The 14,511-nt window shown below is 42.9% G+C and overlaps 6 protein-coding genes across 6 annotated transcripts; 2 read left to right on the top strand and 4 right to left on the bottom strand.

Moving 5' to 3' along the window:
* Nucleotides 1–261: 261 nt before the first annotated feature.
* LOC108563237 (ran-binding protein 3) lies at nt 262–2,747 on the bottom strand. The gene is made up of 4 exons (XM_017921855.1): nt 2,650–2,747; nt 2,239–2,298; nt 1,282–2,183; nt 262–1,215 (listed from the first exon to the last, which is right to left on the bottom strand). The coding sequence occupies exons 1-4, from the start codon at nt 2,720–2,722 to the stop codon at nt 895–897; spliced, it is 1,356 nt and encodes a 451-aa protein (XP_017777344.1). The 5' UTR covers nt 2,723–2,747; the 3' UTR covers nt 262–894.
* Nucleotides 2,748–2,903: 156 nt separating this feature from the next.
* Nucleotides 2,904–4,312, top strand: LOC108563238 (nuclear transcription factor Y subunit gamma). The gene has a single exon (XM_017921856.1). It carries the CDS (start codon nt 3,102–3,104, stop codon nt 4,110–4,112), a length of 1,011 nt encoding a protein of 336 aa, XP_017777345.1. The 5' UTR covers nt 2,904–3,101; the 3' UTR covers nt 4,113–4,312.
* A 43-nt stretch (nt 4,313–4,355) lies between these two features.
* LOC108563239 (trypsin-1-like) lies at nt 4,356–5,784 on the bottom strand. The gene is made up of 4 exons (XM_017921858.1): nt 5,685–5,784; nt 5,236–5,518; nt 4,836–5,143; nt 4,356–4,775 (listed from the first exon to the last, which is right to left on the bottom strand). The coding sequence occupies exons 1-4, from the start codon at nt 5,737–5,739 to the stop codon at nt 4,504–4,506; spliced, it is 918 nt and encodes a 305-aa protein (XP_017777347.1). The 5' UTR covers nt 5,740–5,784; the 3' UTR covers nt 4,356–4,503.
* A 754-nt stretch (nt 5,785–6,538) lies between these two features.
* Nucleotides 6,539–11,163, top strand: LOC108563234 (importin-13). Its single transcript, XM_017921853.1, has 13 exons — nt 6,539–6,720; nt 6,844–7,002; nt 7,064–7,231; nt 7,283–7,435; nt 7,484–7,602; nt 7,664–7,801; nt 7,861–8,056; nt 8,123–8,335; nt 8,401–9,024; nt 9,088–9,252; nt 9,328–10,211; nt 10,269–10,443; nt 10,884–11,163. The coding sequence occupies exons 2-12, from the start codon at nt 6,850–6,852 to the stop codon at nt 10,354–10,356; spliced, it is 2,901 nt and encodes a 966-aa protein (XP_017777342.1). The 5' UTR covers nt 6,539–6,720; nt 6,844–6,849; the 3' UTR covers nt 10,357–10,443; nt 10,884–11,163.
* Nucleotides 10,422–11,942, bottom strand: LOC108563236 (pre-mRNA-splicing factor ISY1 homolog). Its single transcript, XM_017921854.1, has 6 exons — nt 11,779–11,942; nt 11,698–11,720; nt 11,270–11,637; nt 10,872–11,021; nt 10,709–10,815; nt 10,422–10,634 (listed from the first exon to the last, which is right to left on the bottom strand). Exons 1-6 carry the CDS (start codon nt 11,779–11,781, stop codon nt 10,458–10,460), a joined length of 828 nt encoding a protein of 275 aa, XP_017777343.1. The 5' UTR covers nt 11,782–11,942; the 3' UTR covers nt 10,422–10,457.
* Nucleotides 11,943–12,114: 172 nt separating this feature from the next.
* LOC108563230 (FGGY carbohydrate kinase domain-containing protein) lies at nt 12,115–14,288 on the bottom strand. Its single transcript, XM_017921844.1, has 6 exons — nt 13,964–14,288; nt 13,791–13,902; nt 13,472–13,709; nt 12,772–13,432; nt 12,641–12,715; nt 12,115–12,588 (listed from the first exon to the last, which is right to left on the bottom strand). Exons 1-6 carry the CDS (start codon nt 14,138–14,140, stop codon nt 12,229–12,231), a joined length of 1,623 nt encoding a protein of 540 aa, XP_017777333.1. The 5' UTR covers nt 14,141–14,288; the 3' UTR covers nt 12,115–12,228.
* Nucleotides 14,289–14,511: the final 223 nt, after the last annotated feature.

Below are 14,511 nucleotides of genomic sequence, written 5' to 3'. Positions count from 1 at the left end.
AAAGTTATAAAAAAAAATAGACGACGGTTTAATAACGTTCTTCGTTCGTTTAACAAATATATTTGGTCTCCCTTTTTAAACGCTCCTATTTGTTTATTCATAATTAAAGTAATTAATTAAATAAATAATCAACTTCTGGCCGACATAAGAGTAAAAAAAATGATAATAATATTAATAATAAAGAAACAATTATTTATGTATAATAATAATAATAATTTATATATTAAATTACAAAAAAATAATAATAAAATAAACGAAAGGAAAACTGATTAAGATAAACGCATACCGTTTTTGTTTTGTTTTGTTTGTTTTTCATTTAGAGAAGTTGATAAATTGTCCGTTGCATTACTCTCTCCAGTTTTATTTATTACTATTGAATGTTGCAAAAGAAAAACAAGTCGTTAAGATTAATAATTAAAAAAAAAAAGAGATAAAAAGATAGAAACGATTTCTGTTCCTTCTTCCATCTGCATATGTATAAATTTTACAATATAATAATAATAACTATCCAACTCGCTTGTCTGTGTGGGGCGGGGGCGTTGTTAGTGGGTGGAGTTTGGTAAAAAAGGGGGCGGGGCGGGTGTTAGTTGCAGGTTTCGTTTACGGGTGGGCGTGGCTCTTTGATTGTCCGGAAAAAAAAATCGCTCCTCTCCCAAAAAAAAACTGAGATAGTATACATATATATATAAAAAAAGGAATATGTTTTGAATTACTTTTATTGCCTGTCCGTGTGTTTGAGTTCTCGCATCCCAAAAAGACGCACGTACACGCACAACACTTATGCAGCAATCCACTTGGTTGGATGCTCTCTCACAAACTGATTTCACTCGACGACGACGATGAAATTTGGAAGGGAACAAAATGATATAATAACTATACGTGACACGCTGCGGTTCATTTGCTCTTATCCCCGTCCCCTTTCGCCACTTCCTCACCGCTGTCCTTGAGCTTCTTCACCTTCTTTTGCGCATCGTCGTCGTCTTCCTCCTCCTCCTCAACGTCACCCTCGTCTTTGTTGTCGACCTTTCGGTTGACTCGTTTCAGGTCTTGCAGTTTCTGCTCGTTGCTGAGCCTCTCCTTGAGATGCCTGTAAAGTTGCTTGATCTCCTCCGGATTGGCCATCACCAGGAACACCTTGATTTCGCCGGACGCGTCCATCGCCGTGAATCGGATGCTCTTCGCGCTCGCCTGCTCGACGGTCATCTCTGCCCAAATCTATTTACAACAACAACAACATGAAAATTAATCGATTCGTTTTGGTCTTAAATGATGATTACTTACTTTCGTGTTTAGGATGAGCCTGAGGACGCCGGTGGTGCGGAAGAGCACTCTCGATTGCGTGTAACTCCTGTCGTCGGCATCTTTGATCTGCTGGTCGTTCAGTCTGAGCGTGCCTCTGCCTCTCTCCTGCCAATTACCCACGGCCTTGTCGAACGCGAACAGCTTGCAGCAGAGATGCAGGATGTTCGTCTCGTTCTCCTCGCCGGTGACGACCTCCACCTCATCGTACTTTCGTTTGTTCGCCCGCTGCTCCTCGTATTCGCGTGCAGATTCGCTCAACGTTTTGCTGGGCGTCGAGACGGTGGGGCTCTCCTTGACGGCGGCGCTGCTGAAGAGCATGTCGCTGGTGCCGTTCGTCGGGACGCTCGTCGACGGTTTCGGCTCCTCGCCGGCTCCATCGGCGACGACGCGTTCCTGCAGATTCTGCCCGAAGACGAAGCTGTGCGACGAAGCGCTCCCCGTCGTCGACGGTGGTGGTCCTATCAGACTGCTGCTGTCGCCGGCGCTCTTCTCCGTCGACACGATCAGTGGCATGAATTTGGGCGCATCACCGTTCGAACTGCTCTCCTCCGTCGTATCAGCAGCAGCAACAGCATCATCATCTGTGGTCGTCGTCGTCGTCACAGCAGCAACATCATCCTCATCCATCTCCTCCTTATTATTCGAAGGTTTGGCGAACGCGTTCAGTTTGCTCGGATTCAGTGCGAACGGCTTCATCTGCCCCAGCTGTGACGGCCTCAGCACTGATTTGCTCATCTTCGATGAGGGTGAATTCGTGGACACGTTGTTCGGTCTCAGCGCGAACGGATTCACACCGAACCTAGACGCCGCTATGAAAGATCTCCTGTTCGGTGAGCAAACCTGTGGAGCTCCCCCAGCTACCTCATTGTTCGATTCGTTCTCTAGAAAAAGCAAAAAAAAATTATAACCAACAAAATCGGAGAATGCAACACAGACCTTCCTGTTCCTTCCTATCCTCGACAGGACTGTCCACTTTCATAATAATTGGAGACTTCACTGCAAAACAATGAGAACCGATCGGACAACATCAACAAACACAGCAATCAATTAAACATGATGTTCAGTTGCAAACGCACTTTTACCAAAACATAAAACCCCGTTAAACAATCGTTACCATGGAATCGGAATTTTTAGCGGTGGGCGCGAAAATCATCCAGGAGGTTGTGTCCAGTGCATCGCAGTTCGCAGCGAGAGAAACAAAAGACGAAAGAGCAGTTGTTATGGTGATTGTTGTGATTCGCGACGGACGATCGTTACGGCGGGCGAAAACTTTGGCGAGATCGGGTGAGTGCAAATTTTGTACAACAATTCGCGTTACAAATAAATATTTACATGCTATAAACATACCTGCTTGTGGATCTGCCATCTTTACCATACATTTATACATATATACACACACATACAATCTTATAAGAAGCATGCGTACTATATATATATATATATCAATTTTGATAAAGAACTATTTCTTTGGTCGGTTGGTAACAGTGATTGTCTCATTCAGACTAATGTTACATGTTTGTTGAGTTGCATACCTTACGAGCAGAAACAAGTTAATTCCTATACGATTCAATAACTGTTTCCTGTCTTCAGGTTTGTACGAAATGTTACGTTATGTTCGCGACTAGATTCGCGTCGGTGCGAATGTCAAAGAAAAGTCAAAACAAAGATTGCATCGGTTTGGGTGCTCGTAACAACAATAACATTAGTAAAATGTGTTTATGAATTGTGTAAATAGTTTGCGTTTGTGAATTGCGATTGGTGGATCAAGAGCAACACCGATCACGATCATCGCGTGAAGGATGTCAGTTTACTTTGTGAACGCGGAGACGAACGAGGTGGAACAGAAACCGGAGACGCACACCACCTGCAGCGATGATCAGTCGCAGACGCAGAGCGAGGCTCAGGCCGCTCTCCTCCAGTTCTGGCCGAAGATCACGGAGGAAATCAAGCAGATTCGGACGATGGATCTGAAGCAGCAGGCGTTACCGTTGGCTCGTATCAAGAAAATAATGAAGCTGGACGAGGACGTTAAGATGATCTCGGCGGAGGCGCCGATGCTGTTCGCCAAGGCCGCCGAGATCTTCATACACGAGCTGACGCTTCGCTCATGGATCCATACGGAGGATAACAAGAGGCGAACGCTGCAGCGTAACGATATCGCGATGGCGATAACGAAATTCGACCAGTTTGATTTTCTGATTGATATCGTGCCCCGGGACGACATCAAGCCGAGTAAACCGAAGGAGGAGACGAGCAAGGTGAATCCGGATCAGGTGCAGTACTACTTTCAGCTCGCGCAGCAGCACCACGCCAACCTGCAGCAGAACACGACGGCCACGGCGACCGCAACACCGCAGGGCACGATACAGGTGGTGCAGCAGCAGCAGCAGCAACAACAGCAGCAGCAGCCGCAGACAACGATACAGGCCGTCCACGTGAGTCCGGCGATTGAGGCTACAACGCCTCCGTCACCGTCGAGCGGTGGTCAGGCCACGGTGATGATACAGTCGCAACAGCAGCAACAGGTGCAGACCAGTCCGACGTCGGCCGCGTCGCAAGCTGGGCTTCAGATAGTGCAGCAGATCGTGACGCCCAGTGGAGAGGTGCAGCAGATTCCGATTCAGTTGTCGCCGCAGCAGTTGCAGCTTATTCGGATGCAACTGCAGGGTAACTCGTCGCAACCGATCATCATACAGGCTGCACCTATACAGGCGGCCGCTCAACCCCAGCTGATACAAGTGCAACAGAACGCGGCGACTCCTGCTGCGGTCTTCCTCACCCAAGCCAACGGATCCACAGACACTGAATAATTAATTTTATTATACCTTTAATTTAAGTATTGTTTTTTTTCTTCTTCTGTTACTATTAAGTTAGTTTATTTTTCAATCTCTCTCTTGTTTTTTTTTTAAGTGTACAAAAAGGAAAGGTTGATTTTTTTTTTTGATGGAATTAAAGAGATCCCAAACAAACTGGCTGACACAACTATCATTTTTCACTGTTTAACCATGCTCGTAGAACGTCTGCAGGAAAAGAAGTTAAATGATGCACATTTGTAAGTTTTATATAGATTTTATTCTATGGTTACAACATGTGGAAGTATTTTACAGTCTTTGTAAATTTTTCCAATAACGAATATATTTGTTACTTTTATTATTAGCTAAATTGTTTATTATTGTTATTTATTGTTATTGTTTATTATTATTATTGCATAATTGCATCAATACTTTTCTTATATGGTGCTATCTTTGTATAAATATTAGGAATTCCAGCTCTGCCACAAGGGTAGATACCCCAACTAACTATACCTTCTAATATACGTTTTTCAGGATCTTGATCATAATATACTAATGGTCCACCTGAGTCACCTTTGCATGTTGTAAGTATCGTCGTATCGTCTTTAGTTTTAGTGCATATTTGATTGTCTTTTAACAAGTCAGCACTGAATCCTAAATGAGTTAATACATATTCACAAGCTGAAAAAAAAATGATAGTGATGTAGAACATTGTGATTTGTTTTAATAATTGATTCTTACTATCAGTGTCTTCGCCTTCTTTTACTACATAAGCTTGATCTTCAAATAATGTACTTTTTGGTTTCCGTTTTAAAATGCTTAATTCGGAAGCTTTTGTTAGAGCATCACCCATAATTTCACTTGAATCAGAAGTAATACCCCAGCCAGTCAATGTGAACTTTTTTAATGGATCATTTATTGGATCGTCGGGATCATCTGGATCAGACATAGATATTACCTCACCACCTAAAGTTGTTGTTAAGTCCTCTTTCACTTCTAGTACACAAAGATCATGCTCTTCCTCATTTTCTGGTGGTACTGCTCCTGTACTGCAAACAAAATATGAATTTAAATTTCTATGATCAAGATTAAGTAGACAGGTTGTGCAAAATGTTTGTAATCAGAATGTATTAACACTTACTTAATTTCATCGTTGAAGAATTTTTCATTTACTCCAACCAATTTTTTGTCATTTTTGTTTTCTATTATTACATTATCTTCATTAACTACAACAAATAGTTGTTCCTTTTTGTATTTTTCACAGCAATGTCTAGCAGTGAGCACGTGCTTTGGTCCAATTATTGCACCACCGCACATATGATAGTAACTACCAAAATCTCCCCATTGTACCGAAACTTGATAGGGAAACTCTGCTTTGATATCTTGAACCACTTCACCACCAATTATATATTTATTTGGAGCCGCTGCAAAAAGTTACAAAAATGTTAATCGAATAAAGAAATTAAACACGCACACCAAATGATGAGACAAATCATCCCCTCGCAAACCAACTTTAAATATAAAGGGTTGCTACGACGACAAGCCAACATCCATCACTAGCAACATAACAATTAAACTATAAATAATTACCATAGCAACAGGCGAAGAACGCCACAAGGCACACCGCGATATACATCCCGCACATTATAATGCTACATTTCAAACAAAATCCACCTGCTTATATACATAATCCGCTTCGTTTTAAAAAAAAAATTACCTGAAAAGCTATAATCTCAAGTACTTTATTTATATACAAACTAAATCAATAAATAATTAGAGTGCTTACGAATGGCACGAATCATAAATCAAATATTTGTATATTGCGAAATTCACGTTTATTTTTAACAAAATATCATATGTTATCGATGAATAATTCTATTACAAATTAAATTATCAATTTTACTAATCGAATCGACTCAACTTAAGTTATCGATAAAGACGTAAATAGCTTCTGCTGTATAAAGTCTTAGTAAACTTTACAAATATGTTTACTTTTCAAGCAAAATGAAATGTTTGCAAATCGTTAGGAATTAACGATAACAACGAGCATTTTTACATGTACAATTATGTAATGCAATTCTAATCCGATCGCTTAAATAGTTTGATAACAAAATACAACTTTAGATAACGTTTATTGGTTTATAGAAATTGCTATCACCAATTAATTTAGTTTACTAAACTATGAACATGAGTAATTAATACAATTGTAAATTAAACAAATAAGAATTTTGAATGAAATTTGAGATAGGCAACTTTATTAACACGTTGATTAAATAACACGCATTTGTTGAGAGCTTCCGGAGTTTGCTTGAAAGGACACAAAATGAAACTAATTGAATTGATAATAATTGATGATTTTGTAATAATAATAATAGGTAATTAATAAAACGCACTGAAATTAGTTGCAATTAAAAATTTGCACAAGAAAAAAAAGAATGATGAAAGAATTGGCGACTAATTTCGGGTCGCTGAAATTGACGTTGAAGAATTTTTGAAATTTTTTCCCATTTTCACTCAGTGTGCGAAAACAGCTGAAGAGTCTGAAAAAAACAAAAACGACGACGGCTGAGGAGGATCTCGACACGCTCTCCAACAATAATGTAGCTGAAGAGAAACGCAAGAAAAGGTACACTTTTCCATTCTAATGGGAAACCCCTAAAACATTGCATCATTTCATTCTTCTTTTTTTTTTCTTCTAATTCCAACACCTACTTATTTTATTTTTTTTGTTGATCTTTTGTTTTTGCAGGTTAGAATGGAATTTACAGCTGAGAATTTGGAGAAGGCCGTGTGCCTGTTCTATAGGTCGGAGGCAGGGCAGCAGGCGGAGGCGCACAAGTGGTTGACAAATGCACAGAATTCGCCGCAGGCTTGGAGCTTTGTCTGGGATCTGCTGCATCCGCAAAGGGTAATTTAATCACAATCTTATTGGAAACCGATTTGATTAATATTAATCTTTTTTTTCGTAGGGCTCAGAAGTGCAGTTCTTTGCAGCGACGACGCTGCACACGAAAATACTAAAGTATTGGAATGAGGTGCCTCAGGATCACTATGAGGTGTTGAAGAAGCGAATCTTGGAGTCCATAGTGAGCTTTGCGATGGGCCCCAAGATTGTGTTAAATAGATTATGCATCGCTGTAAGTCTATAGAAGTGAATTGAGATGTTTGATGTTAATATTTTTTTGTAGTTGTCTGCGTATATAATTCACACGGTTCCGCAACATTGGCCCAAGGCGTTCGAGGAGCTGGTGAGCAGCTTTCAGCCTCAGTATTTGCCTAACGTCGAGCCGGAACGCGTGATATGGATTTTATTGGAAATATTAACAGTCATCCCCGAAGAAGTGAGTTTATTATTTTGACTTGATTGGATTCAAATGATTTCGTTTCAGTTTTCCAGCATGACTTTGGCGACGAGTCAAAGGTATCGCGTCAAGAATGTGCTTCAAGAAGTGTCCAAAGATATTTTGAAAGTGGTCGAGATGTGTCTGGTTCCGATCCCGAATGCCAAGTGAGTGGAATCGATGATGAATACAATTGCAAGTTTTACGGTTTTCTTGTTGTTTGCACAGTTTCGATATGTCCAATCTGACGACGTACTTGCACTCGGCAAGATGCGCCTCCGCCTGGATCCAATTGGGCGGAGTCAACATCGACGAGTGCACGAGAATCATGAATTTATTGGTTGACCTGACGTGCTTCGTTTATTGGTTAGTTTCTCGCGATTGTGGCCGATCGGATTGGTGTATTGATTCGTTTTTTTGTTTAGGAATCGGATCGATCCGGAAGGCATGTCGTCCGAAGAGATGGAACTGACGGAGGTGACGTTGGAGGCGTTGACTGCGGTCATCCAGCATCCGCACACCAGCAAATACAAGTCGTACATTTTGAAGCATTCGGCGAATATATTGGAAAAGTTCAACAAGATTTTAGAGACTGAGACGGGTAATCCGGAGCCGAATAAGGTAGGCGTGAATCGAAGACGACACTCCGCCCCATTCCCCAATGCCTGACTTATCTTATGGTTTCAGGATATTTTAACGAGTATTTATTTATTGCTAGTGAGTCTGGCGGACAGCCACTGTAAACTGTTTGTGGAGACGCTGCGAAGCAGCAACGCTGTGGAATACAAGATCTCCGACGATCTGTTCAAGTGCATACTTCAATGCTCTGATCTGCCGGGAACGTATCCTGTGGACGAGACGAGCAGCACCGTCACTTTCAGCTTCTGGTATACGCTGCAAGTAAACTAAGTAAAAATATTAACATTATTTACACTCTTCTTAACGTACAAATTGTTCCCCATTAGGACGATATTCTGTCGATGGACAGCGAGGAATGCACCATGTCTCTGGTGATCGTGAAACCGTACTACAGACAGCTGGTCGGGATGCTGCTGAGGAAATCTATGTTACCCAACGACGAAGAAAGTAAGACTTGGACTTTAGATGATAAGGAGATGTTCCGATGCTACCGACAAGATATAGCCGACACCTTCATGTATTGCTACAACGTGCTCAATCTAGAGATGCTCGATATTCTCATCGTGCAGCTGGAGAACGCGCTGCAAAAGTGCAACGATTCACCGTCGCATTGGAACTGGGTGGACAGTTGTTTGCATGCGTTCTGCGCGATCGCCGAGTGCATCGAGATGGAGAATCTGTACCTCCCGAAGCTGATGGTCGTCCTCAAGGATATACCGTACGCGAATCTGCGCACGAAAGTGTTATCGTCCGCCCTCGAATGCGTGGGGGCGTACTCGGAATGGATGACCGATCATCCCGATGTCATAACGAACGTAATCCCATTGGTCATCTCTGGATTGAGCAATCCCGAAGTCACGCCCAGCGCCACGATGGCGTTGAAGGATCTCACCCACAACTGCCAGAAACATCTGGAACCGTACACCGACCACATCCTGGCATCATGTCAGGTAATTATACTTTATATATCAATAATGATGTTGTAGTAATTGTTAATTGGTTGTAATTTGCAGTCTTGTTTGCAAAGCGGAAACTTTAAGCTGGCCGAGTGCATACGACTGATGTCGAGCGTCGGGAAGGTTATGAGCATACTGCCGGTGGCTAATGTGATGCAATATCTTAACGTTATCGTGGCCCCATCTTTTGAGGAAATCCAATACGTATTAGGTCAACCTCCAGTAAGTTTTTATCTTTATATTTTAATGTAAAGGTTTCACTTCTACAATTTATAATTTTTTTTTTTATAAAAATAGGGACCCGGAGTGGCGACGAGACTTATAACGCGTCTGAAGATGCTCTCCTCGCTCTACGGTTCGCTTTACCTTACCCTCTTCACTTACGAAGACGTGCAGCCGTTGCTCGTCGTCGTGCAGAACACGATGCATCTGTACACGATGATCGGGTCCAAGTACCATGCGAACAAAGAGGTGATCGAAGTCCTCTGCAACATGCTGAAGCACACCTTGACGACCTTGCTCGACGACAGCAGACCCCTGGTATCGGACTACATGAACCTTCTTCTGAGCGTAAACCGGGAGACGCCGCAACCGAGCGTCCTTCAACTATCGAAAACCCTGATGATCCTCTTCGGCAAAGAGGAGCAGCACGTTCAGAACATGCGTCAACTGATGACCGAACTGACGAACACCTCGCTGCAGGTGTTCGCGAATCTGAGCAGCACGAATCAACTCTCAGAAAAGTCCGATCTGATCGAATCGTTCTTCTCGATGTTGGCGCAGGTGTACAAGAAGGTTCCTGATCTGATCAACAATAGTCCCAGTATAGAGGTGTCTTCCGTCTTCGAGTGCGCCATCTTTTGCCTGAGCATGCCTGAAACGCAGACGGTGAAAATCGTGGCCACCTTCCTCTGCAGTTTCATCTCGCATAGTCGCGACAACGCGCACGCTGCCGTCGTCCAGAATTACGGTGAATCGCTGCTGATGAAGGTGCTCCTCAGTTTGGGTGGATCGGGTCCGAGGAGCGCCATAGACGTCTTCTCCGACGTGATGTTCGCGCTCAACAAGAAATACTGTGATAACCTCGCCCGATGGCTGAACGGTCTTCTGCAGCAGGAGGGATTCCCGACGACGAAGATCACGTCGCAACAGAAGGCGTATTTCATCAAGATGATCTTAAAGTATGTTGTTCAAATCCTCTATCTGCGCAAACAAATTCATTTTCTTGTTTCAAACAGGGAAAAGTCGAACAAGAGAAAATTTGGGGAGGCGGTGATGGAGTTCGCGCTCACATGTCGTGGCATAATCAAATTGGAGGGCCCCTAATCATCATCAGACAACAACAACAACAACATTATTTTAATTATTATTATTATTAATTACAAGGCAGTAGAAACGGAAACAAAACGCGAGGTAAGTCGATCACGTTAATTCGTCGTCGTTCCCTCTTCTATCCCGTACTTCTCGAGAAGCTCCTGTTTCCTGCGTCTTAGCAACGCCTGCTCCACTTCCTGCTGCGTCGGCACCGGCACATGGGCGGTGAATCTTTGCACCGAACCATCGATCATCATCTGTTCCATCCCATGATCATCCTCTTCATCCGACTGTCGAGTCGAGTTTAAAACAATGCAAAAATGCGTTAATTTCGTTGATCTGATATCACTGTTATGCAAATTACCTCATCGATTTTGTAGATATTCTCCTCCTCTTCCTCGGCTTCCACTTCGCCCGAAGCCAACCTCTCTTCCTTCTTCGATTTCCATCCTTCGATCGCCGCTTGTATCGCTGCAAGAATAGCAAATCCAATTAGATCAATCTCTTTCAGTTTGACACGAACAAACCTTTTTTTTCAGATGCCGTCTCCAATGGGACGAGAATACCATCATCATCGTCCATGTATCCGTAATAGTCGGCGTCGATGTCCTTCATCATTTCAGCTCGCGTCTTCCGTGGAGGCGGCGGCGGCTCCTGCTCAAACAAATCCCTAACGCCTAAACAAAACAGAAAAAAAAAGACATAGTATTTCATCTGTTTCTCTTTCTATCTTTCCTCGCTCCGCGATTACTCGATTTCCGTGGATGCGTCTATTTTTAAGCTTCAAAGATAAAATAATGTTACCACAAAGAAGAAGAAACAATATTCAAGTATGTACGTGAATTTGTATAGCTGCGTAATTTTTAACTTATTCCCTCCACACGATCTAATTATTAAAGAAGAAAGGGTGAAAACAACACGATACCTGGTAATTCTTTAGCTGCACCGAAGTACTTGTATCCCCTGTTCCCAGGCACCTCTTTGCCCTCGTGATCGAGCATCCTCGGCCCGACCCTCTGATAATCCGGACCCCCGAGCTCTTTGATCTGAGCCTCCCAGTGTCGCTTCTCCCTCAGCAGTTTGTTGATTTCGTCGTTCAGATCGCGAATCCTGAACTCGCCCAGACCGGCGTTCTGGATCTGAGCCACCTTCTTCGCGATCTCCCTGATTATCTGCATCCTCCACTTTTCGCAGGCGTACAAACTCTTGCATTCCGAAGCCAAATGCGGACGTCTCTTCTTGTGCTTCTCTGATTCGCCCACCTGTGCAGCTCTCCATCGAGCCAAAGTTGTCCTACAAACAGAAACATATCAATCATCCGGGAGGGAACACCACAAGATATACAACACTTACATGGCCTTCTCAGCGTTACGAGCCTACAGACAAAAAAACAATGAAACATATTGATAATCACATTAGCAGCAACAAACTTACCATTTCGAAGAGATTATTTAAATACTTCAACCGTTCACGAAACGAAACACCACAACAAAAAATTAAGGTTATGTTCGAATAAGACTTCTGTCAAACACCTATTGAACTTTCGCGCGGCAAACAGATGGCGCAAAATATAATGTAAATAGTTATGTAAAAATGTACTAATAACTACAGTTATTAGTTAATATTTGTTATATAACTAAATAAGCGCAATGGAATGTAATCGATATAATCATAAATATTGCTTTGCGATTTAGAAAATGAGGAATTTAACTGTATGCAACCAAATATACACCTAGAGCATTTTCTATTCATAATGAATTTATTGCTCAACTTTGAAAACTTTTTACAGAAATGTTGATAAAGTCATAGTTTTATCTTTAATTTGCGTATCGGATAATCTAATTGGCATGTTTGATCATCGAGTAATTAAATAAAATGTAAAGACTATGTTTTCATGATGCTTCTATACAAATTTTGATGTTCCAGCATCTTCAAGAATACTCTGTACTTCTTGTCGTGGTAAGCTTTGAGAGCATCGTTTGGATACGCCGCGATTCCTTTACCGCCCATCATCTTCATGGCTTCAACGATTGTGGGGAAATGCTGAGCGGCGGCCGCACCGAGGATCGCCGCACCGAGAAGCACCGATTCCTTCTCTTCGGGACAGACGACGGGCAGACCGAGGACGTCGGCTTGAGTTCTTCTGAACAGATCGTTCCTGCTCAATCCGCCGCAGATGAGGATCGATTCGATGGAAGCGTTACCAGAACTCTTCAGAGACTCCAATATGTGTCTGGTACCGTACTGAAAGCACAATTATTTAATTATTTAGTGGTATTTTATTAGATGCACTCACGCAAAGCGCTTGCAAAGTTGCCAGGTACAAGAGGGCCAAGCTCTTCTCCGTTGTGGAAAGAGTTAAACCGCAAATCTGCAAGAAGAAAATTGTGATTTTTGTTGCTAATGTCTCTCGTTGTTTGTATTTACAGCTCCTTTTAATGTGGGATCGGCTATCGGTGAGCGGTTTCCATGGAAATCGGGCCAGACGTGGATGTCTTCGCTCAAATAACAGATGTCGTCGTGGTTACCTTCTGCTGCCATGGTTACCAGAAGCGAGTTGAGGTAGTGCTGGACGTGCTGACCGTCGCGCAGTTTCCTCCTGATGTTTGCTGTTGCCGGATGCGTTTCGATGATGTGATCTACGAGTTTCCCCGTAACGCTCTGCCCGCCTTCGTTCAACCAGAGTCCCGGAACCATCGCCCCGTAGTACGGACCCCAGATGCCCGCAGCGTAGACCGGGCCCTCGCTGACCACCATGTGACAGGTCGAAGTTCCGCAGATCAAAGCCATCCGCGATTCGAACGATTCGTCGATATTGGCAACGGAACATCCGAGCAACGCTAATCCTCCGGCGTGGGCGTCTATGATGCTCGCTCCGACCGCAGTTCCCGGCAGCAGATTGAACTCTTCGGCGGCGCGACGACTCAACCCATCGCCGATCGGTTTACCAGGCGAATTAACATTTCCTCCAATCTTACATGCGTCCTTCAACAGCAGATCCTCTAATCCGATCTGCTCGAAATACGATCGCTCCCATCTCGAATCACGCCCGTTGTACGTCCACTTGCAAACTAAAGAGCACAGCGATCTGAATTCAATATAGATATATTCTCATATGCATATTCACCTGGAATCGCAACCGGTCGCTTTCCATGTGAGGAAATCCGGCAGATCGAAGAACCACCTGCTCTTATCCCATTGCTCCTTCAGATGTTTCTTGAGCCACAGCAGCTTCGGCGTTTGCATTTCCAACGATATAGATCCGCCCGTATACTTGAGAACGTCGTGCTTCAAACCGCTTACAAACTTGGCCTCCGCCTGAGCCCGATGGTCCAGCCACATCATAACGTTCTGCTCATCTCTGCCTGCGAAAATATCACATTTTTTTTTGAATTCTCAATTTATGCAACCCAATCATCGTTGATTATGTAAATCAAATTATATACCTGAAACGCTGATAGAGAGCGGTTCCTCGTTAACATCGATGGCAACTAGAGAGCAGGTGGCATCGAAACCGATACCTCTGATCAGCTCAGGGTCTACATCTTTGCAAACATCCTGCAAATTGCATTTAGATGAACGTTAATCAATGATTCCTTTTCTTTTAAGAATTTCTCACCTTGACGCATCGCACGCAACACGACCAGATGTCTTCAGACGATTGCTCGTAATGATCGACGAGGTCGTTCCAGATTTTGATCTCCTTCACCGACGTCTTTCTGATTGTTCCTGTTGCATCGACCAAAGCCGCTCTGACGCTTCCCGTTCCAACGTCCACTCCAACAAAGTACACCATGATTTCAGCAGAAAGATGAACTCAACAACAAGAACAACAACAATAAGAGGATCAACTGGAGAAAGCTGGAAATCAACTGGGAGAAAGTGCAATCCAAGCTCAGTGAATTGACCTCAGGGCGCACGAGATAAGAACTTTGTTTTTTAAATGTGTTTCCTGTAACAATATTAATATTATCTAAAAAGAATCACATTTCATTACAAAAAGACTATACGTTAATACTTTTCAATGCTAAAAGAAGAATTGATATATTGTTATAAGCAAAGGAAATCGAAAAAGAAATTATTGAGCTCGTCGAATAGGCAACCCATTATACCCAATTTAGTTGACAATTGAAAAAGCAGTCTACATTTCATTGATTTTCTCGAAAA

This window comes from Nicrophorus vespilloides, unplaced genomic scaffold (assembly GCF_001412225.1).
Source record: "Nicrophorus vespilloides isolate i.1.1-1 unplaced genomic scaffold, Nicve_v1.0, whole genome shotgun sequence".
Taxonomy (NCBI): Eukaryota; Metazoa; Arthropoda; class Insecta; order Coleoptera; family Silphidae; genus Nicrophorus; species Nicrophorus vespilloides.
The sequence above is the reverse complement of the archived record's forward strand: the minus strand, read 5'-3'. Positions and strand labels throughout refer to the sequence as shown.

What these genes read in the sequence shown, in the direction of transcription:
- LOC108563237 (XM_017921855.1), bottom strand. Translation starts at nt 2,722, where the DNA reads ATGCTTCTTATAAGATTGTATGTGTGTGTATATATGTATAAATGTATG. An exon ending in GATGGCAGATCCACAAGCAG is followed by an intron (nt 2,299 to 2,649) that starts GTATGTTTATAG and finishes ATTGTTTTGCAG; the next exon opens with TGAAGTCTCCAATTATTATG. An exon ending in GGATAGGAAGGAACAGGAAG is followed by an intron (nt 2,184 to 2,238) that starts GTCTGTGTTGCA and finishes TGCTTTTTCTAG; the next exon opens with AGAACGAATCGAACAATGAG.
- LOC108563236 (XM_017921854.1), bottom strand. An exon ending in GACGGCATCTGAAAAAAAAG is followed by an intron (nt 10,816 to 10,871) that starts GTTTGTTCGTGT and finishes CTATTCTTGCAG; the next exon opens with CGATACAAGCGGCGATCGAA. An exon ending in ATATCTACAAAATCGATGAG is followed by an intron (nt 10,635 to 10,708) that starts GTAATTTGCATA and finishes TCGACTCGACAG; the next exon opens with TCGGATGAAGAGGATGATCA.
- LOC108563239 (XM_017921858.1), bottom strand. Translation starts at nt 5,739, where the DNA reads ATGTGCGGGATGTATATCGCGGTGTGCCTTGTGGCGTTCTTCGCCTGT. An exon ending in GTTCTTCGCCTGTTGCTATG is followed by an intron (nt 5,519 to 5,684) that starts GTAATTATTTAT and finishes AACTTTTTGCAG; the next exon opens with CGGCTCCAAATAAATATATA. An exon ending in TTCTTCAACGATGAAATTAA is followed by an intron (nt 5,144 to 5,235) that starts GTAAGTGTTAAT and finishes TTTTGTTTGCAG; the next exon opens with TACAGGAGCAGTACCACCAG.
- LOC108563230 (XM_017921844.1), bottom strand. Translation starts at nt 14,140, where the DNA reads ATGGTGTACTTTGTTGGAGTGGACGTTGGAACGGGAAGCGTCAGAGCG. An exon ending in GCGACCGGTTGCGATTCCAG is followed by an intron (nt 13,433 to 13,471) that starts GTGAATATGCAT and finishes TATTGAATTCAG; the next exon opens with ATCGCTGTGCTCTTTAGTTT. An exon ending in ATCCCACATTAAAAGGAGCT is followed by an intron (nt 12,716 to 12,771) that starts GTAAATACAAAC and finishes TTCTTCTTGCAG; the next exon opens with ATTTGCGGTTTAACTCTTTC.
- LOC108563238 (XM_017921856.1), top strand. Translation starts at nt 3,102, where the DNA reads ATGTCAGTTTACTTTGTGAACGCGGAGACGAACGAGGTGGAACAGAAA.
- LOC108563234 (XM_017921853.1), top strand. Translation starts at nt 6,850, where the DNA reads ATGGAATTTACAGCTGAGAATTTGGAGAAGGCCGTGTGCCTGTTCTAT. An exon ending in ATCTGCTGCATCCGCAAAGG is followed by an intron (nt 7,003 to 7,063) that starts GTAATTTAATCA and finishes TTTTTTTCGTAG; the next exon opens with GGCTCAGAAGTGCAGTTCTT. An exon ending in ACGTATTAGGTCAACCTCCA is followed by an intron (nt 9,253 to 9,327) that starts GTAAGTTTTTAT and finishes TTATAAAAATAG; the next exon opens with GGACCCGGAGTGGCGACGAG.